A 27,500-nucleotide genomic window follows, 5' to 3' on the forward strand; every position below is an offset into this window, starting at 1 on the left:
AGGTGCAAGTATTTGCAACATATATCAACAACGCAACGGCTGTTGGTAATCAACACCAGCGCACCAGCAAACCATGAAATAGTTCAGGATTCTCAACTGATGGCCATGCTTGAGGGTTATTAGTCGAGACATGTCTGTATGGACATTCTTTACGTCCATGAAGTGTTCATTTTTGCTTATAACGTGCTGGCACACTTGGCTGAAGTCTGCAAATTTGTAGTTGGCTGAAATAAAAAAGGCATACAAATCCACATGACCACAACATATTGAAGAAAGGAGCACCAATCCGCCTTTTCTCTTAGGTTTGTTTTCTTGACCTTTCAAATTTAGATGAACACATTAAGACCTAGAACGCATCTGTGTCACTTTAGATTTCTTTGGCTATCGTGCCGCGCTATGAGCTTGTATATCTGCTATTTTTGAAAAATCTTGAAAAAAATGTTGTTTTTTTTCAAAAAACTGTTTTAAAAACAGTTTTTTTTTAACAATCGCCTCAGGTCTTAATGGGTTAAACAGATGTTAGGTTCATTGTTTACCTGGTATCCTATAGTTTCAGAGTACAGACTGTAATATTGATAGCATATCGTTTAGAGTCTAAACAACATACTATAAAAATGACAGTCTGTAACAGCTTAGCATCTAAACTTAAGACTGATGCTGTAGGTTCTATAGCATCAGGTTTACCTGTGATGATCCTATACTTTACTGAGGCACTACACTGTCTCTCTGCATTAGATGAATGTGGTTACCATTGCAAGACCTGAAGCCGATAGGCTCTATGCACAGCAGCCATAGTATCACTTCCTTCACAGGTGTCAGTGATACTAATGAAGGCTCTGTTCCATTTAGTGTAGCACAGTAGTTCTCAGATTTTTGAATTTCAGATTTCCACGACCCCCATAACTCTCAGAGTTACACACCCGTGAAGGGCCATTTGGGAGTGTTTCCAGTGAGCCAACATGCACAATATCAGCACCCTGACTCCGTCTGACCAGAATGGAACCGAGCCTTCATTAGTATCATTGGTAACACCTGTGAATGTCTTACAATATGGCTGCTGTGAAAAGAGCCTATTCTAAATCCCAACAGTTTTCTAAAGAAACCTATGTTGCTACTTCAGTGGTTCTCAAACTTTTTTTCATAATTGACAAGGACCCCCACAATTATATGAATTTGGCCACGGACCCCCCCATCTCAAAACATTTGGTTCCAGGGACCAGAAGCAAAGATTTGAGAAGAATATATATATTCACAGATTTGTACACATTTTCAAAAAAAATAGCAGATCTACAAGCTCGTAACGCGGCACTCGGTGCCGCACTATGAGCTTGTAGATCTACTATTTTTGAATAGCCAAAGTGTAAAATAATGTTTTTTTTTCAGCTCAAATCTGAAAATGACACAGGAGCGTCTGTGTAAATTGCGAATTGTAATATCCAGCTATACTGTAGTGCTTGTTGTTTGGTTTGTATGTACTGTAGGCTGCTATAAGATGAGTCATTTAGTCTCAGGTTTCAGGAAACTGTAGCCGTGAAAATAATGCAGAAGTATTAGTTTGCAACTGTCGTCGTTTCCTCGTCGTTCCTGTTTTCGTCACACCTTGCAGTTTGCTCAAGGCACAGCCATGGCAGAATGTCAGAGGAAATCTATTGTAATGAGAGAGCAGTGATTCTTAAACATTGTTGTTGTCAAAGAGCGTGTAGATCTGATCTTCCTCTTCCACCTCTGGCATCTGACATCTAAAAGAAAGAGAAAGAGAAGAAAAAAAAACATTTTATAAGATTTCAACAAATGTTGACATTTTTTTATTTTATTTCCCCAAATTTTTTTTTATTTTTTATTTCATAGTTAAGCTGTGGTATTATCAAACATATATACCAAACATATCAAAATCAAATGCATATATAATTCAGTCTGACCAAAAATCGGTATTAAACCACATTCAAATCACACATTTCAAATGGCCATACCTTGGTGGTAACCATTGCTTTGATCAGCGCAATATACCGTAGGTCTGCATTTTCAGGGCTGAATATCTAGCTGCATAAATTTGCCTTGAATATTGTCAAAAATCTGTTGTTATATTATGATATTTGAGATATAATTACATCTTTCTCTAGTCTTTACCCCTTTCTTTCTTTCTTTCTTTCTTTCTTTCTCGCTCGCTTTCATTCTTTCTTTCTTTTCTCTAACTGCATATGATGGGAACGGTAGGAGCCTCTGCACCTGTAACCCAGTATCATGTGGTTGTGTACTGTAGGTGTGTGTGGCGGACCTGAACCAGTGTCATGTGCTTGCAGTGGTGTAAAAAGTACTCAAATGTTGTACTTAAGTAAAAGTATCAATACTGCAATGTAGAAGTACTCTGTATGTCAAATATATATCAAATGTACTTGAGTAAAAGTACAGAAGTATTGGTATCAAAATGTACTTAAAGTACCGAAATTTAGGTACTAAAATGTTTGAAAATAGCAGATCTACAAGCTCACAACGCGACGCGTTGTGAGCTTGTAGATCGGCTATTTTCAAATAGCCTAGGTACAAAATAGCGCTAAAGTGGTTAATGTATATTTTATAATGTAATCATTTATATCTGAAAAGTAACTAGTAATTAAAGCTTTCAAATAATTGCAGTGGAGTAAAAGTGCAATATTTGCCTCTGAGATGTAGCGGAGTAGAAGTAAAAGTATTGGAAATTGGAAATACTCAAGTACAAATACCTCAAAATTGTACTTAAGTACAGCACTTAAGTAAATGTACTTAGTTACTTTCCACTGTGTGCTTGTGTACTGCAGGTGTGTGTGGTGGACCTGAACCAGTGCGGGTCGGGCCTGGACGGTGCTGTCAGAGCGGGGAACTGTTGCTTCATCCAGTGTGACATCACAGACGAACAGAAACTCACAGGTATATATAATATATCCCCCAGCATTCTGTACTGGCTGGCACGTGTCCATTCTAGCTGTAACGTAACCCATTAAGACCTGAGGCCGATTCTAAAAAGGGTGTTCTCTAAACAGTTCTCTGAAAAACCTATGTCGCTGTCGGGCAGAAACCTTGTATCTCCATGGTTGAACTTTTTGTGTTTTTTTCGTAAACGAATGCCCTACTCGATCACACTACAGCGTCACACAAAAGCATCAATAGTAGCAGATCTATAAGCTCATAGATCTGCTACTTTTGAATTTTGAACCCTGAAAAGGACATAAGCGGTTTCCACCCGGTTCCAACCGGTTCTGGGGCTGTTGTGTTGTGTTTTATGAGCGGAAGAGTGCTTTGGATATCATGTCCAGAGTTACTCACAAGCAGCGCTTATTGACGCCTGCTTTACCATGAAATACATGATAAAGTCTTTACCATGGAGGTGCGTGATAAAGTCTTTACCATAGAAGTACTTAGTGTCATAGAAGTACTTAAAGTATTTACCATACAAGTGCGTGATAAAGTCTGTACCATAGAAGTACTTAGTATTAAGTACTTCTAAATACTAAATACTAAGTATTTACTATAGAAGTGTTTGATAAAGTATTTTCTAGCAATGCATGACAGACAATATACGCTTCTTTTACTTTCGGCTAAATCCCATCGGGCTCGCCACTGTTTTATGCTTCTTCCTCTGTAGCCTCGATCTCCAGGCTTTTATTGTTTAGTTTTGCTAAAAAATAAAAGCCTGGACCAGCGCGTCGGTGTACCCGGTATAGGAAGTGTTTCATTTCCCCAACCAACGAGTGCAGTGGGCGCCGCTCGTAATGTTGTGTTGACGGGGCGGGGGCTGACGGACAGATCGGCGAACCAATGGGATCACACGCATTCTCTCGCCGGAGATGTTAAACCCGCCCCTCTAGGCACGAAAACAGGAGGGCTAGTGCAGTCTATTACCATGGAGGTGCGTGATAAAGTCTGGACCATAGAAGTACTTAGTAAAGTATTTACCACAGAAGTACGTTATAAAGTATTTACCATAGAAGTACGTGATAAAGTATTTACCATAGCAATGCATGACAAACAATATACGCTTCTTTTTCTTTCGGCTAAATCCCACCGGGGTCGCCGCTGTTTTATGCTTCTTCCTCGGTAGCCTTGTTTCAAAAGACAACAAGCCTGGGAGAACCCTTGCAGGAACGGTGGTTTAGGACCTTGTTATCTCCCAACCAATCAGAGTGCAGAGAGGGGCGTTGCTCTACATTTGGTGGGGGGGGGGGGGGGGGGGTACGTATGTTGCTATATCCTTTTCATGTCAAGGACCCCCACAATCATATGTATTTGGCCGCGGACCCCTATCTTAAAATATGTTGTTCATAAAATGAGTATAAAATGACTCAAGATGCTTTCCCGATGAGAGAGAACATAATTTGATTGTGTTCTGGCTTTTAACATTTGTTTTAGTTGGTTTTTTTTAGGAGTAGGACGAAGGACAAATGGACTCCCTACGGGTCCATTTGGTTCCATGTGTACACTCTCAGAGTTACAGAGCCGTAAGCAACTATTTAGTTCCACTTGCAGAGCTGTAAGCGTCCATTTGGTTCCATGTGTACACTCTCAGAGCAATAAGGGTCCATTTGTTGCACTCTTAACCCATTTAAACCAGGATTATTTTATGAAAAACGAAATAGCAGATATACAAGTTCATAGCACGTCACTTTGTGCCGCGTTATGAACTTGTAGATCTGCTACTTTTTTTGAAAAATCTCGAAACGTGTGCATAAACATTTTTAACTCTTATCTTTTGAGATGGGGGTCCACGGCCAAATACATGTCATTTTGGGGGTCCTTGACGCGAAAAAGTTTTGAGCATCGCTGATATAGCACTGATATAAAAGCAAAAGCAAGCAAGGATTTAGAAGAGAATTTTAGAGTAGGCCTCAGGTCTTAACCCATTAAGACCTGGGACGCATCCTGGGACGCATCTGTGTCACTTTTTGATTTGAGCTAAAAAAGCATTATTTTACACTTTGGCTATTCAAAAATAGCAGATCTACAAGCTCATAGCGCGGCACCGAGTGCCGCGCTATGAGCTTGTAGATCTGCTATTTTTGAAAAATCGAGAAAATGTGTGCAAATTAATATATTTATATTATTTTAAAGCGAACATTTTTAACTCAAATCGTTGCTTTTGGGGGTCCCTGGAACATATTTTGAGATGGGGGTCCACGGCCAAATACATATCATTTTGGGGGTCCTTGACATGAAAAGGTTTGAGCACCACTGATATAGAAACATACGTTTTTTAGAAAACTGTTGGGATTTAGAAGACATTTTGTAGAATCGGCTTCAGGTCGCGTTCCCACCGAAAGATAAAATATATTTCTTGTCTTTGAATGGCTTCACTTTGGTCGCGCTGCATGGTCAGCGTTGGGTTTGGGGGGAAGCGAATGGCGAGCGGTGAAGATACAGGGGCGACGGAGCGGCGCGTTCCTGTCGACCCTGTTCGCCTCGTCCGCGCGCTGCTTCATGGAAACATCACGTCTTTGCATTGACCTTGTATGTATATCACGCCGATCAAACAAGCATTTTATCTCTGGGTTGGGAACGCACCTTCAGATTCAAACAGGGATAGCTTGGCAGTTATACCTGCTGGCTTACACAGTGAACCAGTTAGTCTGCATTCATCTGCTGTTACTGCAACACAGTTTCACTCATCTTGAAACTCTATGTCTAAGCTCATGATACTTGTTTTCCTTTAAGCCATTAAGCCCCGGAACGCATCTTGTGTGTCATTTTGAGATGTCTTCGGGGCTATTCAAACATAGCTGACCCACAAGCTCATATGATATGCTATGAGCTTGTCGATCTGCTATTATTTATTTTTTTTATCGTGAAAATATGTGCACATTTTTGATTTTTTTTTTTTTTTTTTTTTTTAAGCAAACAATTGTAACTCAAATCTTTTGCTTCAGGGGGATTCTACAAATGTCTTCTAAATCCTAACCGTTTTCTGAAAAATGTCATGTTGTGTTGGTGCTCCTATAGACCCCTTAACAGACGACGTCACACTGATAAGAACCAGTATGCGTGCAACCAGTATGCTCTCAATGAAACCCATTCTATCAGCTCTCGCTAGGACGCGCGTCACTAGCCAACACACAAGAGGGGGTTGGGATGTGCTGAAACCAGCGCACCCCGAAACAACAGGTTGGGAATTGATTGCGTGAAACAATCACCTGTGCGTCCAGTCTCAATGTTAGTAAACAAATAATTGGTCTATTCAAGGACGCCCCAGCACGATGATGAATTTGCCTGTGGACCCCAATATCAAAACATTTTGTTCCAGGGACCTCCAGAAGGAAATATTTGAGTAAAAACAAAAATTAGCTTTAATAAAAAATATATAGGCCTATATCCAAAGAGTTAGAGAGATAAATTATCAAGATTTTCAAGCTCATAGCCGCAAGCTTGTAGATCTGCTATTTTTGAAAAGCCAAAGTATAAGATAATGGTTAAAGTGTTGTTCACACAGATGCTTTACCGGTCTCAATGCGTTAAGCTGCTAACGTAGCTACGTTGGCCATAGTGTTGTAAATGAAACCCGCCTATTGTCTGTGATCAAATCCACACAGACCACACATCACCCACTGCTGTATTTACTTACAATACCTCACCTTTACCCCAGGGCAGCCTCAGGTAAACTATGTGCGCGTGCGTGTGTGCGTGTCACAAGGTGTCATTGTCCCACAATGAACCCCTGAAGGCAACAGGCAGTGGAATGCAGTGAGGTTTTTTTTTTTCACTTTACTGGAGTATTTCCAATTGTCTGTTCTTTTACTTCTACTCCACTTCATCTCAGAGACAAATATTGCACTTTTACTCCACTACAATTCATTGAAATCTTTAGTTTCTAGTTACTTTGTAGATTTTGATTATAATTGCAAAACATTCAGTAACCACTTCAGCCCTATGCCGGTGCATTTCGGCCATTTGAAAATAGCAGATCTACAAGCTCACAATGCGTCGCGATGCGACGCATTGTGAGCTTGTAGATCTGCTATTTTCAAAATATCTTTTGGTGGCGAAGAACTTGTGAAATGGGGCATTCTGCATAATGAGTACTTTTACTTTCGATACTTCAAGTACATTTTGATGCCAATGCTTTTGTACTTTTACTGAAGTACATTTTGAATTCCGTACTTGTAACAGAGTATTTCTACATTGCAGCATTGATACTTTTACTTAAGTAAAACATTTGAGTACTTTTTCCACCACTGGTGGAATGTAGTTCGGTGTTCCTGCTCATGAGCTCACGACTGTACACTGTTAATATAAAAAATATGTGTCTGTCTGCGCGCGTGCGTGCGCGCGCGTGTGCGTGCGTGTGTGTGTGTGTGCGTGTGTGTGTGTGTGTGTGTGTGTGTGTGTGTCAGTGGTGGAAAAAGTACTATTTTACTTGAGTAAAAGTATCAATACTGCATTGAAGAAATACTCTGTTAAGTCCTGTATTCATCATGCATCAAAATGTACCTAAAGTACCAAAAGTAAAAGTACTCAGTCATTACAGAGTGTCCCATTTCACACATTTTTTCAAAGTTAGTTTTCAAAAAACAAAAAATTGGAAATACTCTGGTAAAGTAAAACATACCTCAAAACTGTACTTAAGTACAGTACTTGAGTACATGGACTTAGTTTACTTTACACCGTGTGTGTGTGCGTATGTGTGTGCGTATGTGTGCGTGCGCGCGCGTGTGTGTGTGTGTGTGTGTGTGTGTGCGGGCGGGCGCACTCCGCGCCCGTTGCGGCGCATGTGCAGGCCTGCATGCGTCTGTGTGTATGCGTGTTATGCGGTGGACAGGTTGGGACACATAGCTGGTTTTACAACCTGCGGTCTCTGTCGTCGAGTCATTCATGGAAAGCCCAGCCTGTCTGTCTGCCTGTTAAGATAAACAACCAGTGTGTTCGGCTTGCACTTACGTAAGGACACACTTTCTGCTGTAACCTTCACGCAGCTGTAGCAGCAGTGTGCAATCAACAAGTACAGTATACAGTACGCCACGAACCGCAAACAACCGCCTACGCCAAAAAAATCCACATGCCGACGTCTCGTTGGAATACTGGAGTATTTCCAATTTTCAATACTTTAGTTAGTTGTTACTTTGTAGATTTAGATTATTATTACAACATACAGTAACCACTTCAGCCCTATATACATTTCGGCCATTCGATCAACAATAGCAGATCTACAAGCTCACAATGCGTCGCGATGCGACGCATTGTGAGCTTGTCGATCTGCTATTTTCAAAAGATGTTTGCATTTGAAAACTTGTGAAATGGGACATTCTGCATAATGAGTAATTTCCACTTTAAGTACATTTTGATACCAATACTTTTGTGCTTTTACTCAAGTAAACTTTGATTTTCCAGACTTTTACTTGTAACAGAATATATATATATATATATATATATATATATATATATATATATATATATATATATATATATATATATATATATATATATATATATATATATATATATATTCCAGTATTGATACTTTTACTTAAGTAAGAATAGAATAGAATAGACTTAATTTGCCATTTGCATTTGCATAGGACATTTTGGAGCTCAGCTCAGCATTTAAAAGAAGACAGAAAGTAGAGACAAGACAGAGAAAACATACAGTACATCCTACAATCCTACAGCTACATATATCCTACCATACTCTTTAAAAGGCAAATATCATAAAAATGTCATAGTCTAAAAAAAACTGTGCAAATAATAGTAATAACAATTCATCTTATCGTGATCTGCCATGATTTAGTTCATCCGCTCTGATTCAGTGCAAGTAACACAATGTGAGTACGTTTTCCCACCACTGCTGTTGCTTTTGAACTGTAACCTTTGTTCTCTGAGTGAAGAGACTCTCTCTCCAGCCAACATATTTCATACGTATGGGGAATAACCCCACCTCATATGAAATATGTTGGCTGGAGAGAGGGTCTCGATAGGATAGAGAACAACCATTCAGTGGATGAAATCAGCCGTACGTACTTGACACGTATAACTGTTTTTGAAAGAAACTCAAAAACAGTTCATCTACAAGCTCACAAGCATCGCGAGGCGTTGTGTGCTTGTAGATCTGCTATTTTCAATGCATTTGTGCGACACTCTTTGACTATTTGACTCTGTTAACTAAAAGTCTGGATAATCATAGTTTACTTGAGTAAATACAAAGGTATTGGTGTCAAAATGCACTTAAAGTTGAAATTGCTCATTATACACGATGTCCCATTTCACAAGTTTTCAAATGTAACAATCTTTTGAAAATAGCAGATCTACAAGCTCACAATACGTCGCATCGCGACGCATTGTGTGCTTGTAGATCGGCTATCTTCAAATGGCCGATATGTATAGAGCTGAATTCTTTACTGTATGTTTTGTAATAATAATCTAAATCTACAAAGTAACTAGTAACTAAAGTAGCCCACTGAAAATTGGAAATACTTCAGTAAAGTAGTAGCAATAAAGTACCTCAAAATTAAAAAAAAAAAAGTACAGCACAGATAGCTTTATAGACTTGGCACTGTCATCAGTGTTGTAAAATTGAATATATTTGTTTGTTTGTCTGTTTTCTTTCTTTAAAAATATATGTACAGTACATTATCTATTTCTACGAATTATGTTGGATAATTTTCAGAAATGTAACTCCTTAAACATTCAATACCCTTGGTATATGAATACATTAGAGCCAAGTGACCCTTGGCTCTAATGTATTTTCCCCCCTCGAGACAGAACAGAAAATAGCAAGCTCAAATTGCAAATCTACAAGCTCACAAAGCATCACAGCGCGTTGTGAGCTTATAAATCTGCTATTTTTGGCCAATGTTCCGGCCAGAATAGGCAAAATTGTATATTGATAATAACATTAAAGGTAGGGTAAGTGATTTTCTTTGATTGAATTAAGTGTTAAATAGCTCTAAATCCTGATAGTACTCATTTACTATAGAGTGTTTGTTCAGTAACAGGAGTCTCCATGTCTCTCCAGCTGTTCAATAATTAATTTAATTTTCAGATCAGGATACCAATAGGCTCTATTCACAGCAGCCATATTATGAAGACATTCACAGGTGTTACCAATGATACTAATGAAGGCTCTGTTCCATTCTGGTCAAACAGAGTCAGGGTGCTGATATTGTGCATGTTGGCCCACTGGAAACACTCTGTTACACCAGTGGGTCTACAGTTGGGGTCCAGGGACCCTCATGGGCTTCCAAATGGCCCCTTACAGGTGTGTAACTCTCAGAGTTATGGGGGTCGTGGAAACCACTGTGCTAGACTAAATGGAACAGAGCCTTCATTAGTATCATAATATGGCTGCTGTGAATAGAGCCTATTGTATCCAATCAGGATAGAGAACTCAGACAGGATACATATTAAACAAGTGACATTGGAAGTGATGACACAAACACATGAACAGACAACATTAGAACATTTATTAAAGAGCTGGAGAGATGGGGAGACCCCTGTTACTGAACAAACAGTATGATTACTGTCAGAATATAGTGCTTTAAAGCAGCACTATGTAACATTTTAACAACACCAGTATATAGCATATTATGTCCCACACAATTATAAAGTTACGTGTTTAAGCAATAATAATAATAATCCTTCCATAAATGTATAGACTCAGGGGGGTCCCTGCTAGGGGCTTGACTGTATTACTATGTATAGGGGGTCCCTGCTAGGGGCTTGACTGTATTACTATGTATAGGGGGTCCCTGCTAGGGGCTTGACTGTATTACTATGTAGAGGGGAGACTATATGAGTTTCATCCTGGCATTTGCCAAGGCACCGAGGCAGACCTGCCATTCAAAGCAATGACTGGCCAATCACAGCGCGTCCTCGCCGGACATGGTTGCAGAGACTCTTGGGTAATGAAGTCAAAGACGTTGGCTGCCATGTTATTTGTGTCCAAAGCGGCCAAAGTGGTCCAAAAGTATTGGCATCAAAATGTACTTGTAGTACCAACAGTAAAAGTAGTCATTTTGCAGAATGTCCCATTTCACAAGTTCAAAATGTATGAAAATATTTTGAAAATAGCAGATCTACAAGCTCACAATGCGTCGCATCGCGACGCATTGTGAGCTTGTAGATCTGCTATTTTCAAATGACCAAACTATATAAAGGGCAAAATTGGTTAATGCATGCTTTGTAATAATAATCAAAATATACACTAGTAACTAAAGTTTTTAAAGAAAACTTTTTAACAACTTTTTACCAAGTTTTTTACCAAGTTTTCTCTTGGGAGCTATAGCACAGTGTGCAGACTGCTCTTCTCTTGCGGTGTATGTATTTTTGTCCAACACCTGTCAAATAGGACATTTTGGATGTGCGTGCTCCTTCTTGGACTTTATTACGTTAGCGTCATAGTATAATTGCCCAAGTCACATTTTGTGGACACATTGTGATATCTGCCTCCAGTGACTAACCTCAGTGTTGGAAAAAGTGCTCTTTTTTTTTTAGTTCACCTAAAAAATTACTAAATTTCCATGAATTACACACCCCATGAAGCCTTGAGGTAGAAATGACCTCAGGTTCAGCCAGGCGAGTCAACACACGCCAAAAAAAAGGCATTGGAGTAGCTGTGCTTAACCCTTTGAGGCCTGGAACGCATCTGTGTCACTTCTTGATTTGAGCTAAAAAGCATTATTTTACACTTTGGCTATTCAAAAGCAGATAAAAATAGCTCATAGCGCGGCACCGATTTTTTGAAAAGTCGTGCAAATCATTGAATATATATATTTTTGACTCCAATCTTTGCTTCTGGGGGTCCCTGGAACAAAATATTTTGAGATGGGGGTCAGTGGCCATATAAGTTTGGGGGTCCTTGACATGAAAAAGTTTGAGAACCACTGATATAGAAACATACGTTTTTCAGAAAACTGTTGGGATTTACAACACATTTTGTTACAATTTTGAGTTTTTCTTTACTTTACTGGAGTACTGTATGTCCAACTTTTACTTTTACTCCACTATATCTCAGAGACAAATATTGTAGGCTACTCTTTACTCCACTACAGTTATTTGAAAAAGTTACTACTTACTTTGTAGATTTAAATTAATATTACAAAACATAAATTAAGGCTTAGGCTATAATCTACAGATCTACAAACTCACAATGTGTCGCATCGCGACCCGTTGCGAGCTTGTGGATCTGCTATTCTCAAAAAACCTTTATGCATTTTGAAAACTTGAATTGGGACCTCCTGCACAATGAGTCCTTTTTTCAATGAGTTACTTTTTTAAGTACACTTTGATGCCAATACTTTTGTACTTTTACTCAAGTACATTTGGAATACCGAACTTTTACTGTTTACATTGTGGTATTGATATTTTTACTTAAGTAAAACATCTTTGTACTGCTCCCACCACTGGCGAGGACATGCTGGGTGACATGGTGCTGGCATGTCGCTGTCCGTTGTCTGTGGTGCTGAACCATTCACCAGTAGACAGGAGGGATTTCAGAAAAAAGGCCTTCTATAAGGAGGTTAGAGGCATTTGGGGGTAAAAGTTGGGAACACGGCCATTTTACATAATTCAAGGGTGCTGAATCAGAAAAACACGGTTCCCAAGCAAAATTCTTAGTGCTTAACCTCCTAATTTGCATATCAAAATGGCTGCCGATTTTGAAGTATTTCTTAAATAACTCTATAACAAAGCAATCAAATCTGACAAATAAAGTGTATATATTTATATTCTGAGGGTCAGACAATGTGTGGAAGGTATTTATAATGTAATATATGTAAATAAATGTAAATAATGTAAATAAATATGCAAATTAGAGGCCACTATTACAGAAAACGGTTTCATACTTAAAGTGATTCATCCGCATCCCCCTTATTTTATTTTATTTCTACTTATCTGTATTTTTACCATCCTTAAGACATCTAAAATACATATTTAGATCATGGAAAAATCCTGGTACATTTGGCCCCTGATGACCAAAAAATAAATTGCCCCCATGTATAACTCACCCCCAGAATGAGTTAGAGCCACAGAACTGGTACTGATAACTGAACACAAACTACTTTCAACACAACTATATAGAGTGGGATGGGGATGGCTATAGGTACACTTAGACGGCCAACAGGGACTAGCTGAAATGTATTAAGCCCCGCCCCTCTGTGTTCCTATTGGCTGGGCTTTAAACAGCCATAACTCCAATTCCCAGCATCGAAAACCTATGAAACTTCCTAGATGCGCTTAGACGGCCAACAGGGAAAGGCTGAAATTGTTTAAGCTATGTAGCCTAACTTTTCAGTTGATTGCCATACAGGCTTGTGTCCCCCCCCCCACCCCCGATGGGCCCTGCCTAGTACAGCCTAGTCCAGCCTATTACTGCCTAGTCCTAGGACTAGGCTAGACCTGGGTGTACTAGGCTTTACTGTACTAGACTCTGCTGGGCTCTAATAGTCTGTTTTCAGCTTTAGCAGGCTTTGCTAGGCTGTACTTGGCTTTATTAGGCTATAGAAGGCAGTACTTTACTTTGGCCTACACATGTTCATGCAAAACTATTGGTGGTGCACACACAAACTATTGCCCGTGTACACAGTGGTTAATCCCAATGGTCTGAGTATCTACAGGGCTGACAAGGGACTAGCACAGCCTAGTTCAACCTAATAGAGCCTAGTACAACCTAGTCTTAACTAGTCCAGTCTGTTCCATGCTAGTATAGCCTATATCGCCGTCCCCTAGTCTGTTCCATCAAAAGGCTGGACTAGGCTAGACCTGGGTGTACTAGGCTTTGATGTTGTAGTCTCTACTGGTCTCTAATAGACTGTTTTAAATTCCAGTAGGCTGTGCTGGTCTGTACAATGCTATATTAGGCTGTACAAGGCAGATCTGTACTATGGTCTACAAAGGTTCATGCAAAACTATTGATCGTGCACACACAAGCTATTGCCCGTGTTCACAGTGGTTAGTCCCAATGGTCTGAGTATCTACAGGGCTGACAAGAGCCTAGCACAGCCTAATAGAGCCTAGTATAGTCTAGTACATCCTAATCTATCCTAGTCCAGCCTTATCAGTCCTAGCATAGCCTTGTACCCCCTCCCCTATTCTGTTCTCCCAAAAGGCTGGACTAGTCATGGGTGTACTACTGTAGGTTGTACTATACTAGACTCTACTGGTCTATAATAGGCTGTTTTAAGCTCTAGTAGGCTGTGCTAGGCTGTACTAGGCTCTATTAGGCTGTGCAAGGCAGATCTGTACTATGGTCTACAAAGGTTCATGCAAAACTATTGCTCGTGCACACACAAGCTATTGCCCGTGTACACAGTGGTTAGTCCCTATGGGTTGAGGATCTACAGGGCTGACAAGAGCATAGTACAGCCTAATATAGCCTATTAGAGTCTAGTACAGCCTAGTACAGCCTCATCTATCCTAGTCCAGCCATATCAGTCCTAGCATAGCCTGGTACCCCCTCCCCTATTATGTTCTCCCACCAGGCTGGACTAGGCTAGACCTGGGTGTACTAGGTTTTACTGTACTAGTCTCTGCTGGGCTCTAATGGTCTGCTTTCAGCTCTAGCAGCCGTTGCTAGGCTTTACTGGGCTCTATTAGGCTATAGAAGGCAGTACTTTACTTTGGCCTACATATGTTCATGCAAAACTATTTCTTGTGCACACACAAGCTATTGCCCGTGTACACAGTGGTTAGTCCCTATGGGTTGAGGATCTACAGGGCGGACAAGAGCCTAGTACAGCCTAATAGAGCCTATTAGAGTCTAGTACAGCCTATTACAACCTAGTCTAGCCTAGTCCGGCCTGTTCCATGCTAGTATAGCCTATACCACCCTCCCCTAGTCTGTTCTCCCAAAAGGCTGGACTAGTCTTGGATGTACTAGGCTGTACAGTACTAGACTCTACTGGTCTCTAATAGGCTTTTTAGCGGCTCTAGCCGCTCTATACCTGACTTTGTCCGTGTGCGTCAACGTTCTGATTGGTCAGGTGCGTCAACAAAGTGATTGGTCAAGCTTCACGCGACACATGGCTATAAACACATTATAAACACATATCAATGACAAAATGTATCAAAGGCGCCGCTACCTTCACACAGGGTGTGATTTTTTAATCTCTAGTAGGCTTTGCTAGGCTGTACTAGGCTATATTAGGCTGTACAAGGCAGATCTGTACTATGGTCTACAAAGGTTCATGCAAAACTATTGCTCGTGCACACACAAGCTATGGCCTGTGTACACAGTGGTTAGTCCCTATGGTCTGAGTATCTACAGGGCTGACAAGGGACTAGTAAAGCCTAATAGAGAGTATTAGAGTCTAGTACAACCTACTCTAGCCTAGTCCAACCTGTTCCATGCTAGTATAGCCTATAGAAATGATTTCATGTGCATGCCATAAGCAATGCACAACACGTCGTTGCAAATGCCGGAAATCTGGGTTACGATGCACAGCCATGTGTGCATGTCAGCAACGGAGTGATGATCAACCTCCTTGTATGAATGTGGTCTAGTGTCTAGACTTTCGTTCAACAATGGCCAATACAGTATCTTTAGAGTACTAAACCGTTATCTGTTATGGGGGCCGCTATTTTGCATATTTCGGAGTAGGCTGATTATTATATTATATTATCATATTATATTACTTACAAATTCTTTACTCACATTGTAGAAAATGTATATAGACACTTCATTTGTCAATTTTGCTTGCCTGGCCACAGAGTTATTGAAGATAAAGGTGCGAATTTGCCAATTTGGCAGCCATTCAAATATGCAGATTAGAAGGTCAAAAACTAAACATTTAGCATGGGGAAAAAGTATGTATTTCAGATGTCCTAAGGATGGCAAAAATACAGATAATTAGGAACAAAATAAGGGGGATGCACCTTTTGCACCGTTTGAGTACTACGGTACATCATTTTATGTAATGGTGGCCTCTAATTTGCATATTTATTTACATTTATTACATTACAAATATCTTCCACACATTGTATGACCCTCAGAACATAAATATATACACTTTATTTGTCAGATTTGCTTGCTTTGTTATAGAGTTGTTTAAGAAATACTTCAAAATCGGCAGCCATTTTGATATGCAAATTAGGAGGTTAAGCACTAAGAATTTTGCTTGGGAACCGTGTTTTTCTGATTCAGCACCCTTGAATTATGTAAAATGGCCTGGTTCCCGACTTTTACCCCCAAATGCCTCTAACAATCACATATTTCAGAAATCCCACCGGTCTACAGTCATTGTACAGTCTGTAGATACGCGTGGATATTTTGGGCTGCTAAATGGCAGCCCAATATAGCCTTAGGGGTGGTGACATTTTTTAAATGTATTTTAATAGATTTTTTTTGTGTTTTGTACTTTTCGTTTTTATGCAAATGCATGGACATTGACGCCCATGGATGCATTTGAAATGTACATAGCCTACTGTACATTCAGAAAGACGCAGAGACGAGTGTATGTTTTTCTGCTTTATTTATTTTGGCTTGGGATGATGGGACAAAAATATTTGCAATCGGCCTTTGACTGATGATAAAAACAAAATTGACACAAGGAACTATCAATCAGACTCTGGGGATTACATAGACATTTGAATGACAGAAATCAGTTTAGAATGACATTCAAGAAGACGGTTCATCGTATTGAACCCTGTTCATTTGCACTGTGTTTCAGAAGCCTTCCAGAGAACAGTGGATGAATTTGGGCGTCTGGACATTGTCATCAACAATGCTGGCATCAACAACGAGAAGAACTGGCAGAAGACCATACAAGTTAACCTGGTAAAAAAAAAATACCACTCTTTACCACACTGTATACTGATACACAACTCACTGCCCAACACAGGGGCTCGGTGCCCCCCCCCCCCCCCCCCCCTGTCAGGTGATAAGAAACGGCCTGCTCACTCCTCATGCATTGAAGATAGCATGAGCTCAGTTCTGGGCTCTCCCCAGGCTGGCAGAGGGAGAGTAGAGCCCAGGATTACAAGCTCAGGCAATAGACCAATTATTTGTTTACTAACATTGAGACTGGACGCACAGGTGATTGTTTCACACAATCAATTCTCAACCTGTTGTTTCGGGGTGCGCTGGTTTCAGCACACCCCAACCCCCTCTTGTGAGTTGGCTAGTGAGGCGCGTCCTAGCGAGACCTGATAGAATGGGTTTCATTAAGAGCATACTGGTTGCACGCATACTGGTTCTTATCAGTGTGACGTCGTCTGTTAAGGGGTCTATGGCACTGGGTGAAAAAATAGGGTTATAAAATTGTGGGATAAAAATGTCAACAACAAAAAAAAACACACTGCACCTCACCACGCCACACAAAACATTAGGGATGTAACAATATTGTCGTTATAGTGATATCGCAATAACAACGATGTCTCTATGTTATTGTAGCCTGTGAGGGCCGAGAAGGCTATTGTTGTGTTTGAACAGCAGCAGAGTGAAAGAGAGTGAAAGAGACTCTCTCGCTGATAGCTTGGATATTTACCTGAACATCTAACCTGCTGTTGTTGACTGATCTATCTATCTATCTATCTATCTATCTATCTATCTATCTATCTATCTATCTATCTATCTATCTATCTGGTGTTTATGCTAGCTGTGTACAGTAACATTACCTTATCCCAGTGTTTTTCAAATGGTTTATCCCAGGGGTCTTCAACGTTTTCAGGCCAAGGACCCCCTAGCTGAGAGAGAGATGAAGCAGGGACCCCCCTCTATATTGCATAAAATTGTGTTTCAGATTCAGCAATTTGTGTTTACTTGGTCTGCTCTTTTTTCCCTCTACACCAAACACCTCTTTGCCAAAACTAGCAGATCTACAAGCTCACAACGCCTCGCGCTGCGAGGCGTTGTGAGCTTGTAGATCGGCTATGTTTGGCTAAAGTTGTCCTCAGAATAGGGATGCTAGGGTTCAAGTGGTTAAGGTAAAAACAAAAAATCATATCACACAAAGATTTGGCGGACCCCCTGTAGTAACTCTGAGGACCCCCTAGGGGTCCCGGACCCCCTGTTGAAGACCCCTGGTTTATCCCCAAGGATAAGTACAGTACTTGAGTAAATGTACTTAGTTAGTTACTTAGTTCCACCACTGCATATTGTAACATGGTGCCAGGATATTACCCATCATGCATTGTGTGTTTGCAGACGTCAGTAATAAAGGGGACGTACTTGGCACTGGAACACATGAGCAAAGAGTACGGCAAGGAAGGAGGGGTCATTATCAATGTATCGTCTATGGCAGGTAACACACGCACACGCATGCGCACACACACACACACACGCACGCACGCACGCACGCACGCACGCTCACAAGCTCACAATGAGCTTGTGGATCGGCTATTTTCAAATGGCCGAAAGGTATATAGGGTTGAAGTGGATACTGTATGTTTTGTAATTATAATCAAAACCTACAAGAACTAAAGTTTTCAAATAATTGTAGTGGAGTAAAAGTAAAAGTACTGGAACATGGAAATACTCCAGTAAAGTAAAAAATACCTCAAAATTGTACTCAAGTACATTACTTGTTACTTGTTACTTATTGGACCAATAAGCAATAGCTTGTGACTAAATAATAACTACAGTAGATCTCTTTGAACACAGAGTTTTTATTTTATTTTTTTCATTCCCTGATAAGTAACAGTTTTGGACACCCAACAGCAACGATAGTGGAAGGGGCTTCCCTTTCTCTCTTTCTCTCTCTCTCTCTCTCTCTCTCTCTCTCTCTCTCTCAGAGAGAGAGAGAGAGAGGGAGAGAGATAGAGATCTCTCTCTCTCTGTTGTTCTGTGAACTTTCCTCCAGTTGTATGAGCAAAGCAGCATCCATGAGCTCTGGTATGAAATTTACAGCATTTGTTCTTAACCTGCGGGGCCGGGGCCCGGTGGTGGGCCATGAGGATATCACAAGTAGGCCCCCAACTAATTGGCAAAACGACACACGAAAAAGATTTTAATGACAATTTAACATTCATGTAAAATAGACCATACCCGTCAGGGGATATGAGCACCCAAAGTGCGCCACGGTCCGCTTGTTTCGAGGATGGTCCGCTTGTTTCACGGATGTGGCAACACCGGCGCAGTTGCACGCACATGATTTGGCAACCAGGGAGCCAGCGAACACAAAAACGCTAATAAACAGCTGACATTTGGGGAAAGCGAAAAACGGGCTCTGGTGTTCCGTGCACATGGTAATGGTCAATGCAGATCAATTGCTCCAGCCACTGAGGAGAACCGGGCAGAAGAGATTTTGGGACAGACAGACACACAGACGGGGACAGTATGATGATGATGATGATGATGATGATGATGATGATGATGATGATGATGATGATGATGGAGACTTGCTGGGTGATTGGTCCAGAGTGTTTGAAATCCATGAACCAATTAGGCTGATATGATGGAATGATTGCTGGATGAAAATGTGCGGTTTCTGGGGTTATTTTGTTAATTTAATTCGGTTAATTCGGTTCCAGAAGACTTATTGCACTAAATCCCCCCCAAATAACGACCACCAACAACAACAACATTTGATTTGATTTTCTTATTTTTCATACTTTATTTTCAGGGGGTGCTGCAGCCCCGTCTGCACCCCCCCCCCCCCCCCCCCCCCTTCCCACAGCTATGTGCACTTTGGTGTCAGGAAGCAAATATCCTTACAACAGCATGTTGTTATTTAACCCATTAAGACCTGAGGCTGATTCTACAAAATGTCTTCTAAATCCTATGATGAATCCTATGTTGCTGTCAGTGGCGCTCAAACATTTTCATGTCAAGGACCCCCAAAATTATATGTATTTGGCCACAGACCCCTATCTCAAAATATGTTGTTCCAGGGGGGTCATGCCTATGTTCCCTCAGCCCTATGTTCCCTCAGCCCTATGTTCCCTCAATCCCTAACAAATTTATTTTATCCAAATTAGTCCCTATGTTCCCTCAGCCCTATGTTCCCTCAACCCTATGTTCCCTCATCCCAAATTAGACCCTATGTTCCCTCAGCCCTATGTTCCCTCATCCCAAATCATACCCTATGTTCCCTCAGCCCTATGTTCCCTCATCCCAAATTAGACCCTATCTTCCCTCATCCCTATGTTCCTTCAGCGTCACATATGGCCCTTCCATAATGTGCTGTTGGGGTCACCTGTTGGGTTCCCCCGGGCTCCCCAAGGCATCCCCCAAAGGTATAAGACTATATATAGATATATTATTAGTAAGTTATAAGTTATAAGACTTCATAAAGTTTTCTTTACACCGATGATGATGGTGACCACAACATTAAATTGTGGCTATGTGGTGCAGCTCCGACGGCCCGCTGCTCCGAAAGCCCACCAGTCCGACAGCCGTCCCTGGGCGCGGAGGTGGACCGGGGACCCCCGGGGGTCCCTGGCTCCGGAGGCTTAACCCGACCAGTCTGTCGGTCGGGTCAGGCCTCTACAGCCAGGGACCCCTGGGGACCCCCGGGGAGGCCTCGACGGACACCCGGCTCTCCAGGCGGTCCCGTGGACCCACTCTTAAGCACCCCTCAGCGGCCGTTAAGTGAAGTTACAGACCGTGGCCCAAGCACCGCGGGGACCTGGTGGTACAAACCAGAATAGTCGCCCCTGGGACTATTCTGAACTTAGCGCGTCGGGCCCGGCTCACCGGCCGGTCCCGCGTACCCACGATTAAGCACCCCTCGGCGGGCGATAAGTCGGGGGGGATCCCGCGGCCTACAGACCGCAGGTACCTGGTGGTACAAGGGGTTCCGCAATAGTTATCACGCCCATTAGCAGGGTCTTGTTTCCTCGCATGAAGATTCCTCTATTGTCTGAGCTGATTTCATTTCTCTTGGCTATGGTTTCGCTAGGTAGCTGGTAGGGACAGTGGGAATCTTGTTCGATTAACTCGGGTGCAGCCACTGCTGAGTTGCGGGACAACTGCGGCGCCGGGCACAACCCACATAGATACGTAGCTGCTCGCAGGTTCATGTCAAGTTCCCCCGCCCCCAACCCCATCAAGGTAACTTGCCTTGTGGGTCCACAATCGGGAACTTTGGTTTACTCAACTCCTGCGTGCGCCACCTATGTTGTCTACACCCATATCAGTTACTGTCCCGGCGTGGTCACTTGGCAGTGACTGCACGCCCAAGTCAGACGAGTCTGCAGCGCCCTTTAAGACAAGCATATGCTACTGGCAGGATCAACCAGGTAGGCCTCCTGTTCCGCCACAGAGACAGCGCGCCCAGGTGAGGCGCGCACCGTGGGGTTGCCGGTCCGTGGAGACTGCCAAGGCCCCCCGTGAGAGGGGCGGCGGGAGCTCCCGGCGGCCAAGCTCCCCACGGCCAAGCTCCACAGGTACGTTCTAGAGCGAGTGGGCGTCCCGACCGGGAGACTTTTTCACAGGAGGGAGGCAGGGACGAGCGGGACGCCTCCTGGGCCACGGGGAGGGGACAGGGAGGTACGACGCGGAGATCCACAGACGGAGCCTCACGTCGGGCGAGGCTCCGTCGCCCTAGCTATCCTATGGCACCAGTCGGCCCTTGTCCGTAGCTTCCCCCTCTCCACCAGGGGAGAGCCAGGGCGACCTGAGGCTGCAACACTTCAGGCTGCAACCTCCAGGATCCATGGCCCTGCGAGGCACGGGGACGCCCCCGAATATGGTGCACCATGTCCGGCCATGGTCTCTAGCTACCCTATGGCACAAGTGGCCACTTTCCCCCCAATGCGAAATTTCACGCATGGGAGAGGCAGCGAGCCCTAAAGCTCCTGAGCCTTCCGGAGCTTTCTTCGGGTTTTTCGGCTACCGTTTGCCCGGGCAGCCACCCAGGGGCCCGGGGGGGGGGGGGGTACCGACACGTGCGCACCCCCGGCCCGGATCCAACGAGCCCTCCGCCGGCCCCGAGCGACCCACGGACCGGGAGGTACGGGCCGTTTTAGCCCGAAAAAGCGCAGATCGACAAGCCGAAAAAAGTTGGAATTTTAGGCCGGGGGTCCTCCAGGCGGTCCCCGGGGACCTCTGGAGCCCATGCGGACACTTAGGAAAATTGAAATTTTTCAAAGAACCATGATTTTGGGGGTCTTCGCCGCCCCGTCGCTACCCCAGGAACTGGAAGGTGCCTCTTCCTGGGCATGATCCCTAGCTATCTTATGGCACGAGTTGGCCCTTCTCCCTGGCTTCCCCCTTCCAGCAGGGGAGAGGCCAGGAGCCCTGGGCCTCCCGGCAGACTGCCGGGTTCACACTCGGTTGCTCTACCCGCTCCGGGAGCCACCGTCCCTGGGCGCGGAGGTGGGCTGGGGACTAGTGATGAGCGGGTCGGGTTTTTTCATGACCCGCCCCGCCCCGCCCCGCGACGGAACCCAACCCGCCTCAACCCGCCCCGCGAACCCATATATAAATCTATGGCTCAACCCGCCCCGCGACCCGCGATGTTTTTTTAATTCTGTAAAATCATGGTTAGAAAATAATCCCCAAGTGTATTCAAACTGTTTTATTGTTATTATTCTTATTCTTATTAGGAATAAAGACAAAACAAGAGCATGTGATCTTTTTTTTTTTTTTTGCGTGTGAGAGCGGCTGACCCGCTCACCCACAGCCCGCATAATTGCCTCTGACTCGACCCACCCGCGCCGCGGGTTGACCCGCGGGTCCCGCGGGTTACGGGTCGACCCGCTCATCACTACCGGGGACCATGGACTGGGGAGGGCGCCGCCTTGTGGACACGGCCGGTATTGCGCCCCGCGGCCACCACAGGCCTATCCAGGCTTGTGGATCTGCTCTTTTTCCACCCTTTTTGAGCCCGGATTTCGGCTTTCGGACCCGCGGGGCGTCGGAGCCGCGCCACGTAACCTTAAATTGTACGTGTTGAAAGCATGTTCTGGGGGTACGTATACGTGTACATTATGTCACAAGGAAAACTTGACCATGATGACCATGACCATGACTGACCATGATGCTGACCATGCTACTGACCATGATACTGACCATGATGCTGACCATGATGCTTGGGCAACATGATTGGTCAAACTTAATTGCTTTGACCTGGTCAGCTAAGACACATTAAACTATATGTATAGTTTCTCTCATCAATTCAAATTCAGACAGCTGTGAAACTGACTGATGTTAAATTATATTGATAATTTCTCATCAATTCAAATTCAAACAGCTTTGAAACCTATAGGTACCTATAACAACAGCTGCAAAGAATTACTGATCATTGCAGTGAACTATTGAACTTTTATCACAGCTAATAAAGTAAAATATTAATAATAATAATGATACATGTCTATACTAATATCGAGCTTTTGTAGATATCCAAAACAACTATATTACAAAAAAAATGAGTTTAAAGGTATAATAAGCTATGGAAAACTTAGCTTATTATAAAAAATAAAAAAAATAGAGGGGGATTTAAATGAGTACAAACAAAGTTCTGATATACAGACATGAACATTACACAGTCAAATGAATACGGGTTGGACATATATGAATGGGGGTCCTCCCCCAGAAACTTTTTAACACAGTAGATACTGTATTAAAAAGGGAGTTTAATACTTTTATCAGTCATAGGAAAATTATGGGTAAATTATTTTATTTTATCCATTACAACCCTAAACTTATAGAAATCGTTTTGATGACTGAAGCAAATAACCACTCCTGATATCCTACTATCCTACTATCCTACTATCCTACTATCCTACTATCCTACTATCCTACTATCCTACTATAATTCTAGTAACCTCTGTGCGTTTGTAGTGGTGGTGGTGAAGACACCCGGTTCTCCTCACTGGCTGGACCAATTGCTCTGATTTTGCACACAGCCATTGACCATTACCATCTGAACACAACTGTGAAGCCCGTTTTTAAATTTCATCAAATCTCAGCTTCTTATTAGCGTTTTTGTGTCAAACACTGTCGCCATGGTTACGGGGCTGCCCAGCCATGGGACGAACTGCCTCCCGGGTTGCCAGATCATGTGCGCATATCCCCCCACGGCTGCGCTGCGCCGACCGGGTATGGTCTAGTTGACATAATTCTGACATGATACTGACCACCATGATACTGACCATGATACTGACATGATACTGACATGATACTGACCATGATACTGACATGATACTGACATGATACTGACCATGATACTGACATGATACTGACCATGATACTGACATGATACTGACATGATACTGACCATGATACTGACATGATACTGACCATGATACTGACATGATACTGACCATGATACTGACATGATACTGACATGATACTGACAGACAGACAGACAAGACAAACATTAGAATATTACATGGGCTGATGGAACATAAGGCTGAAGGAACATAGGGCTGAGGGAACATAGGGTTGAGGGAACATAGGGCTGAGGGAACATAGGGTCTATTTTGGGATGAGGGAACATAGGGCTGAGGGAACATAGGGTCTAATTTGGGATGAGGGAACATAGGGCTGAGGGAACATAGGGATGAGGGAACATAGGGCTGAGGGAACATAGGGCTGAGGGAACATAGGGTTGAGGGAACTTGAGTACGCTCCCGTTCCAGGGACCCCCCAGAAGATTTAGATTTTTCTAAAATAGCAGATCTATAGCTTGTACTGTATATCTGCTATTTTTGAATAGCCAAAGTGTAAAATAATGATTTTTAGCTCAAATCTATGTGTATGTGTAGCAGTGTGTCATGGTGTTCATTTGGTGATTTATGATAGATGTATTTTGGTGTACAGTAACACCATGACTGTTCTGAACACACCCTTTTTTGAATAGAAATGTCACTTATGAGTAGCTGCCTCCTGCAATAGAACGTCGCAGTTCCGCCACTTCCTGGTGCCGGAAGTAAATACTCGATGCATTTTTCCCATTGACTTTTCCAAAAATATTTATATCAATCAATTTAAGCCTAGAATCAAGCCATCCAGGATCCTGGTGAATCATGACCATAAAACCTTTTTTTCTGTGATTTTATTTTATTTTATATTTAATGATATGATATACTATATTTAATAAATACCCTTTGTTTTGCCGTTTTCAAAAAAGTTTTTTCACAGAATCAAACGTTTTATGGTCATGATTCACCAGGATCCTGGATAGCTTGATTCTATTCACAGCAGCCATATTATGAAGACATTCACAGATGTTACCAATGATACTAATGAAGGCTCTGTTCCATTCTGGTCAAACAGAGTCAGGGTGCTGATAGTGTGCATGTTGGCTCACTGGAAACACTCTGTTACACCAGTGGGTCTACAGTTGGTGTCCAGGGACCCTCATGGGCTTCCAAATGGCCCCTTACGGGTGTGTAACTCTGAGAGTGTACAAATGGAACCAAATGGACCCGTACGTTCCATTTGTACACTCTCAGAGTTATGGGGGTCGTGGAAACCACTGTGCTACACTAAATGGAACAGAGCCTTCATTAGTATCATTGGTAACACCTGTGAAGGAAGTGATAATATGGCTGCTGTGCATAGAGCCTATCCCCGCAGTCTCTGTTATCTGACATGCATGGTAGCCAGGGCAAGACCATGTCCCTACGAACACAACACGTCTACTGTTGTTACAAATAACAGCTAAAGTTCTGTTAGACATATAATGTGTTGATTTACAGGGATGACAGGAGGTGGCATTTTGGCCACCTCCACCCGAAAAATGACTTATTTCCTATCAATTACACACCCCATGAAGCATTGAATTCATGGGGATTATTTTTTTCTAATAGCATTCCTAAGCCAATAATTTGATTTGATAATAATGCTAATAATAAAGATGCTAATGTATCCGGTAGGAGACACAAAGGAGACTTCTTTGTGTCTCCTACCGGATACATCATAGATTTATCATCAAACTATTGGCTTAGGAATGCGATACAAATAAAAAATAAATCCCCATGAATTCAAGGCTTCATGGGGTGTGTAATTGATAGGAAATAAGTCATTTTTGGGGTGTACTACTCCTTTAAAATGTCAACTCCTTGGGATCACTTGAAAATCTCAAAAAGCGAACGTGGCCCACCCATCTGACGACTGTGGTCAAGAAAAAGAACACATTTATTTCTGAATACGACCCCCACTCCCCTGTTTTGACGTGCTTACGCAGATGAGAGTGATACCACATGTACTGTATTGCACCATGGGTCAAGCAGATGAATGTCAGTCCCAGAATCATATAATCCTAACAGCGGTGCTTGAATGTTTATAAAACATTATGAAAATAACCGATCTACAAGCTTGTAGATCTGCTATTTTAAAAAAAGAATCGTAAACATTTTAATAACACAAGTTCATGTCAAGTCTGGGAGAACACATTTCCACATGGGGGTCTGCGGCCAAACTCATGTTGGCTTGGGGGTCCTTGACAGGAAAAATGTTTGAGAACCACTGCTGTGTTACAGTAGAGTAGTGGAGTGTGTGGACAGATGTGTGTGTTTGCAGTCCAGGGCTTGTTTTGTTATTGTAGCCTCCAGTAACACCAACCATATGGTACTCATTGTACACACTGATCTGGAGTGATAACACACTCTCTCTCGCTCTGTGTGTGTGTGTGTGTGTGTGTGTGTGTGTGTGTGTGTGTGTGTGTGTGTGTGTGTGTGTGTGTGTGTGAGAGAGAGAGAGTTCCAGCAGTGATAACATAGCTGTATACTGTGTGTGTGTGCGCGCGTGCGCGCGTGTGCGCGTGCGTGCGTGCGTGCGTGTGTGTGTGCATGCACGCTCGTGTGTGTGTGTGTGTGTGTGTGTGTGTGTGTGTGCGTGCGTGCGAGCGTGCGCGTGTGTGTGTGTCTGCGTGCATGCGTGCGTGTGTGTCATTCCTCAGATGTATTGAATACGTGGACATGACTGAACACGGTCAAGCACACACGCTGTGGGTAAAGGAATGAGCATCCCACTTGATTGCGCACGCACGTGCACGTGGCTACGAGAGGTCATACCTCTGTGTGTGTATGTGTGTATGTGTGTATGTGTGTGTGTGTGTGTGTGCGTGCGTGCGTGCGTGTGTGTGTGTGTGCGCGTGTGTGTAGTGATAACGTTGCAGTGTTTGTGTAGGGCTGATATCATTGTTGACACATGGGAACTTATCAGATCCATTTGGACGTGAACTCGGCACTCTGAGTGCACTGCGTACTCTGGAGTCACTTTGTTGCCCGGCAACAATATAATCAACCAATAGCACGGAGCTGAGGGATCAGAGACAGATACTGTGGTGTGATCCTAAAGCTCATGGAAGGACAGCATGACACACAACAAAGGTTTAACCACATTAACTCATTCACTGCCAGAGTAAATAAATAAAAAAATCATCCACTGCCAGTGATTTTTTTTTTCTTACCTTTTCAAGTAGTCACAGAATATTTATCTCCAGTATGATCTATCCCCTGATCGTAGCTAAACACGGAGGGTTTACCGTGCTTCCGCGAAAGGAAAAAACAATGTCATTGCGACCCCCCCGTTCGCTTGTTATAGTTTCCCCCTTTTGCCGTTTTCTCTAGAGACTGTTGTCCTCGAAACGGGGCCTGAGTTATATTTTATATCTTCTTACCCTTAAATTAGTAGGCTACTTGTTTACCATCAATTGATG

At 42.8% G+C, this 27,500-nt stretch overlaps 2 protein-coding genes across 3 annotated transcripts in view; one reads left to right on the top strand and one right to left on the bottom strand.

Annotated features, from left to right (window-relative positions):
• Positions 1 to 27,500, bottom strand: part of LOC311037051 (H-2 class II histocompatibility antigen, A-S alpha chain-like) — a 256,812-nt gene that overhangs the window by 214,658 nt on the left and 14,654 nt on the right. The gene's annotated exons all lie outside the window — the stretch shown is intronic.
• The window catches only part of hpgd (15-hydroxyprostaglandin dehydrogenase), a 39,981-nt gene that overhangs the window by 2,580 nt on the left and 9,901 nt on the right, over positions 1 to 27,500 (top strand). The window contains exons 2-4 of the mRNA XM_084046075.1: positions 2,796 to 2,904; positions 16,620 to 16,726; positions 18,095 to 18,191. Coding sequence (XP_083902201.1) covers positions 2,796 to 2,904; positions 16,620 to 16,726; positions 18,095 to 18,191 — 313 coding nt within the window. The remainder of the gene's footprint in view (positions 1 to 2,795; positions 2,905 to 16,619; positions 16,727 to 18,094; positions 18,192 to 27,500) is intronic.

This window comes from Gymnoscopelus microlampas, assembly GCF_963454915.1.
Source record: "Gymnoscopelus microlampas genome assembly, chromosome: 2".
In the NCBI taxonomy this organism is placed as follows: Eukaryota; Metazoa; Chordata; class Actinopteri; order Myctophiformes; family Myctophidae; genus Gymnoscopelus; species Gymnoscopelus microlampas.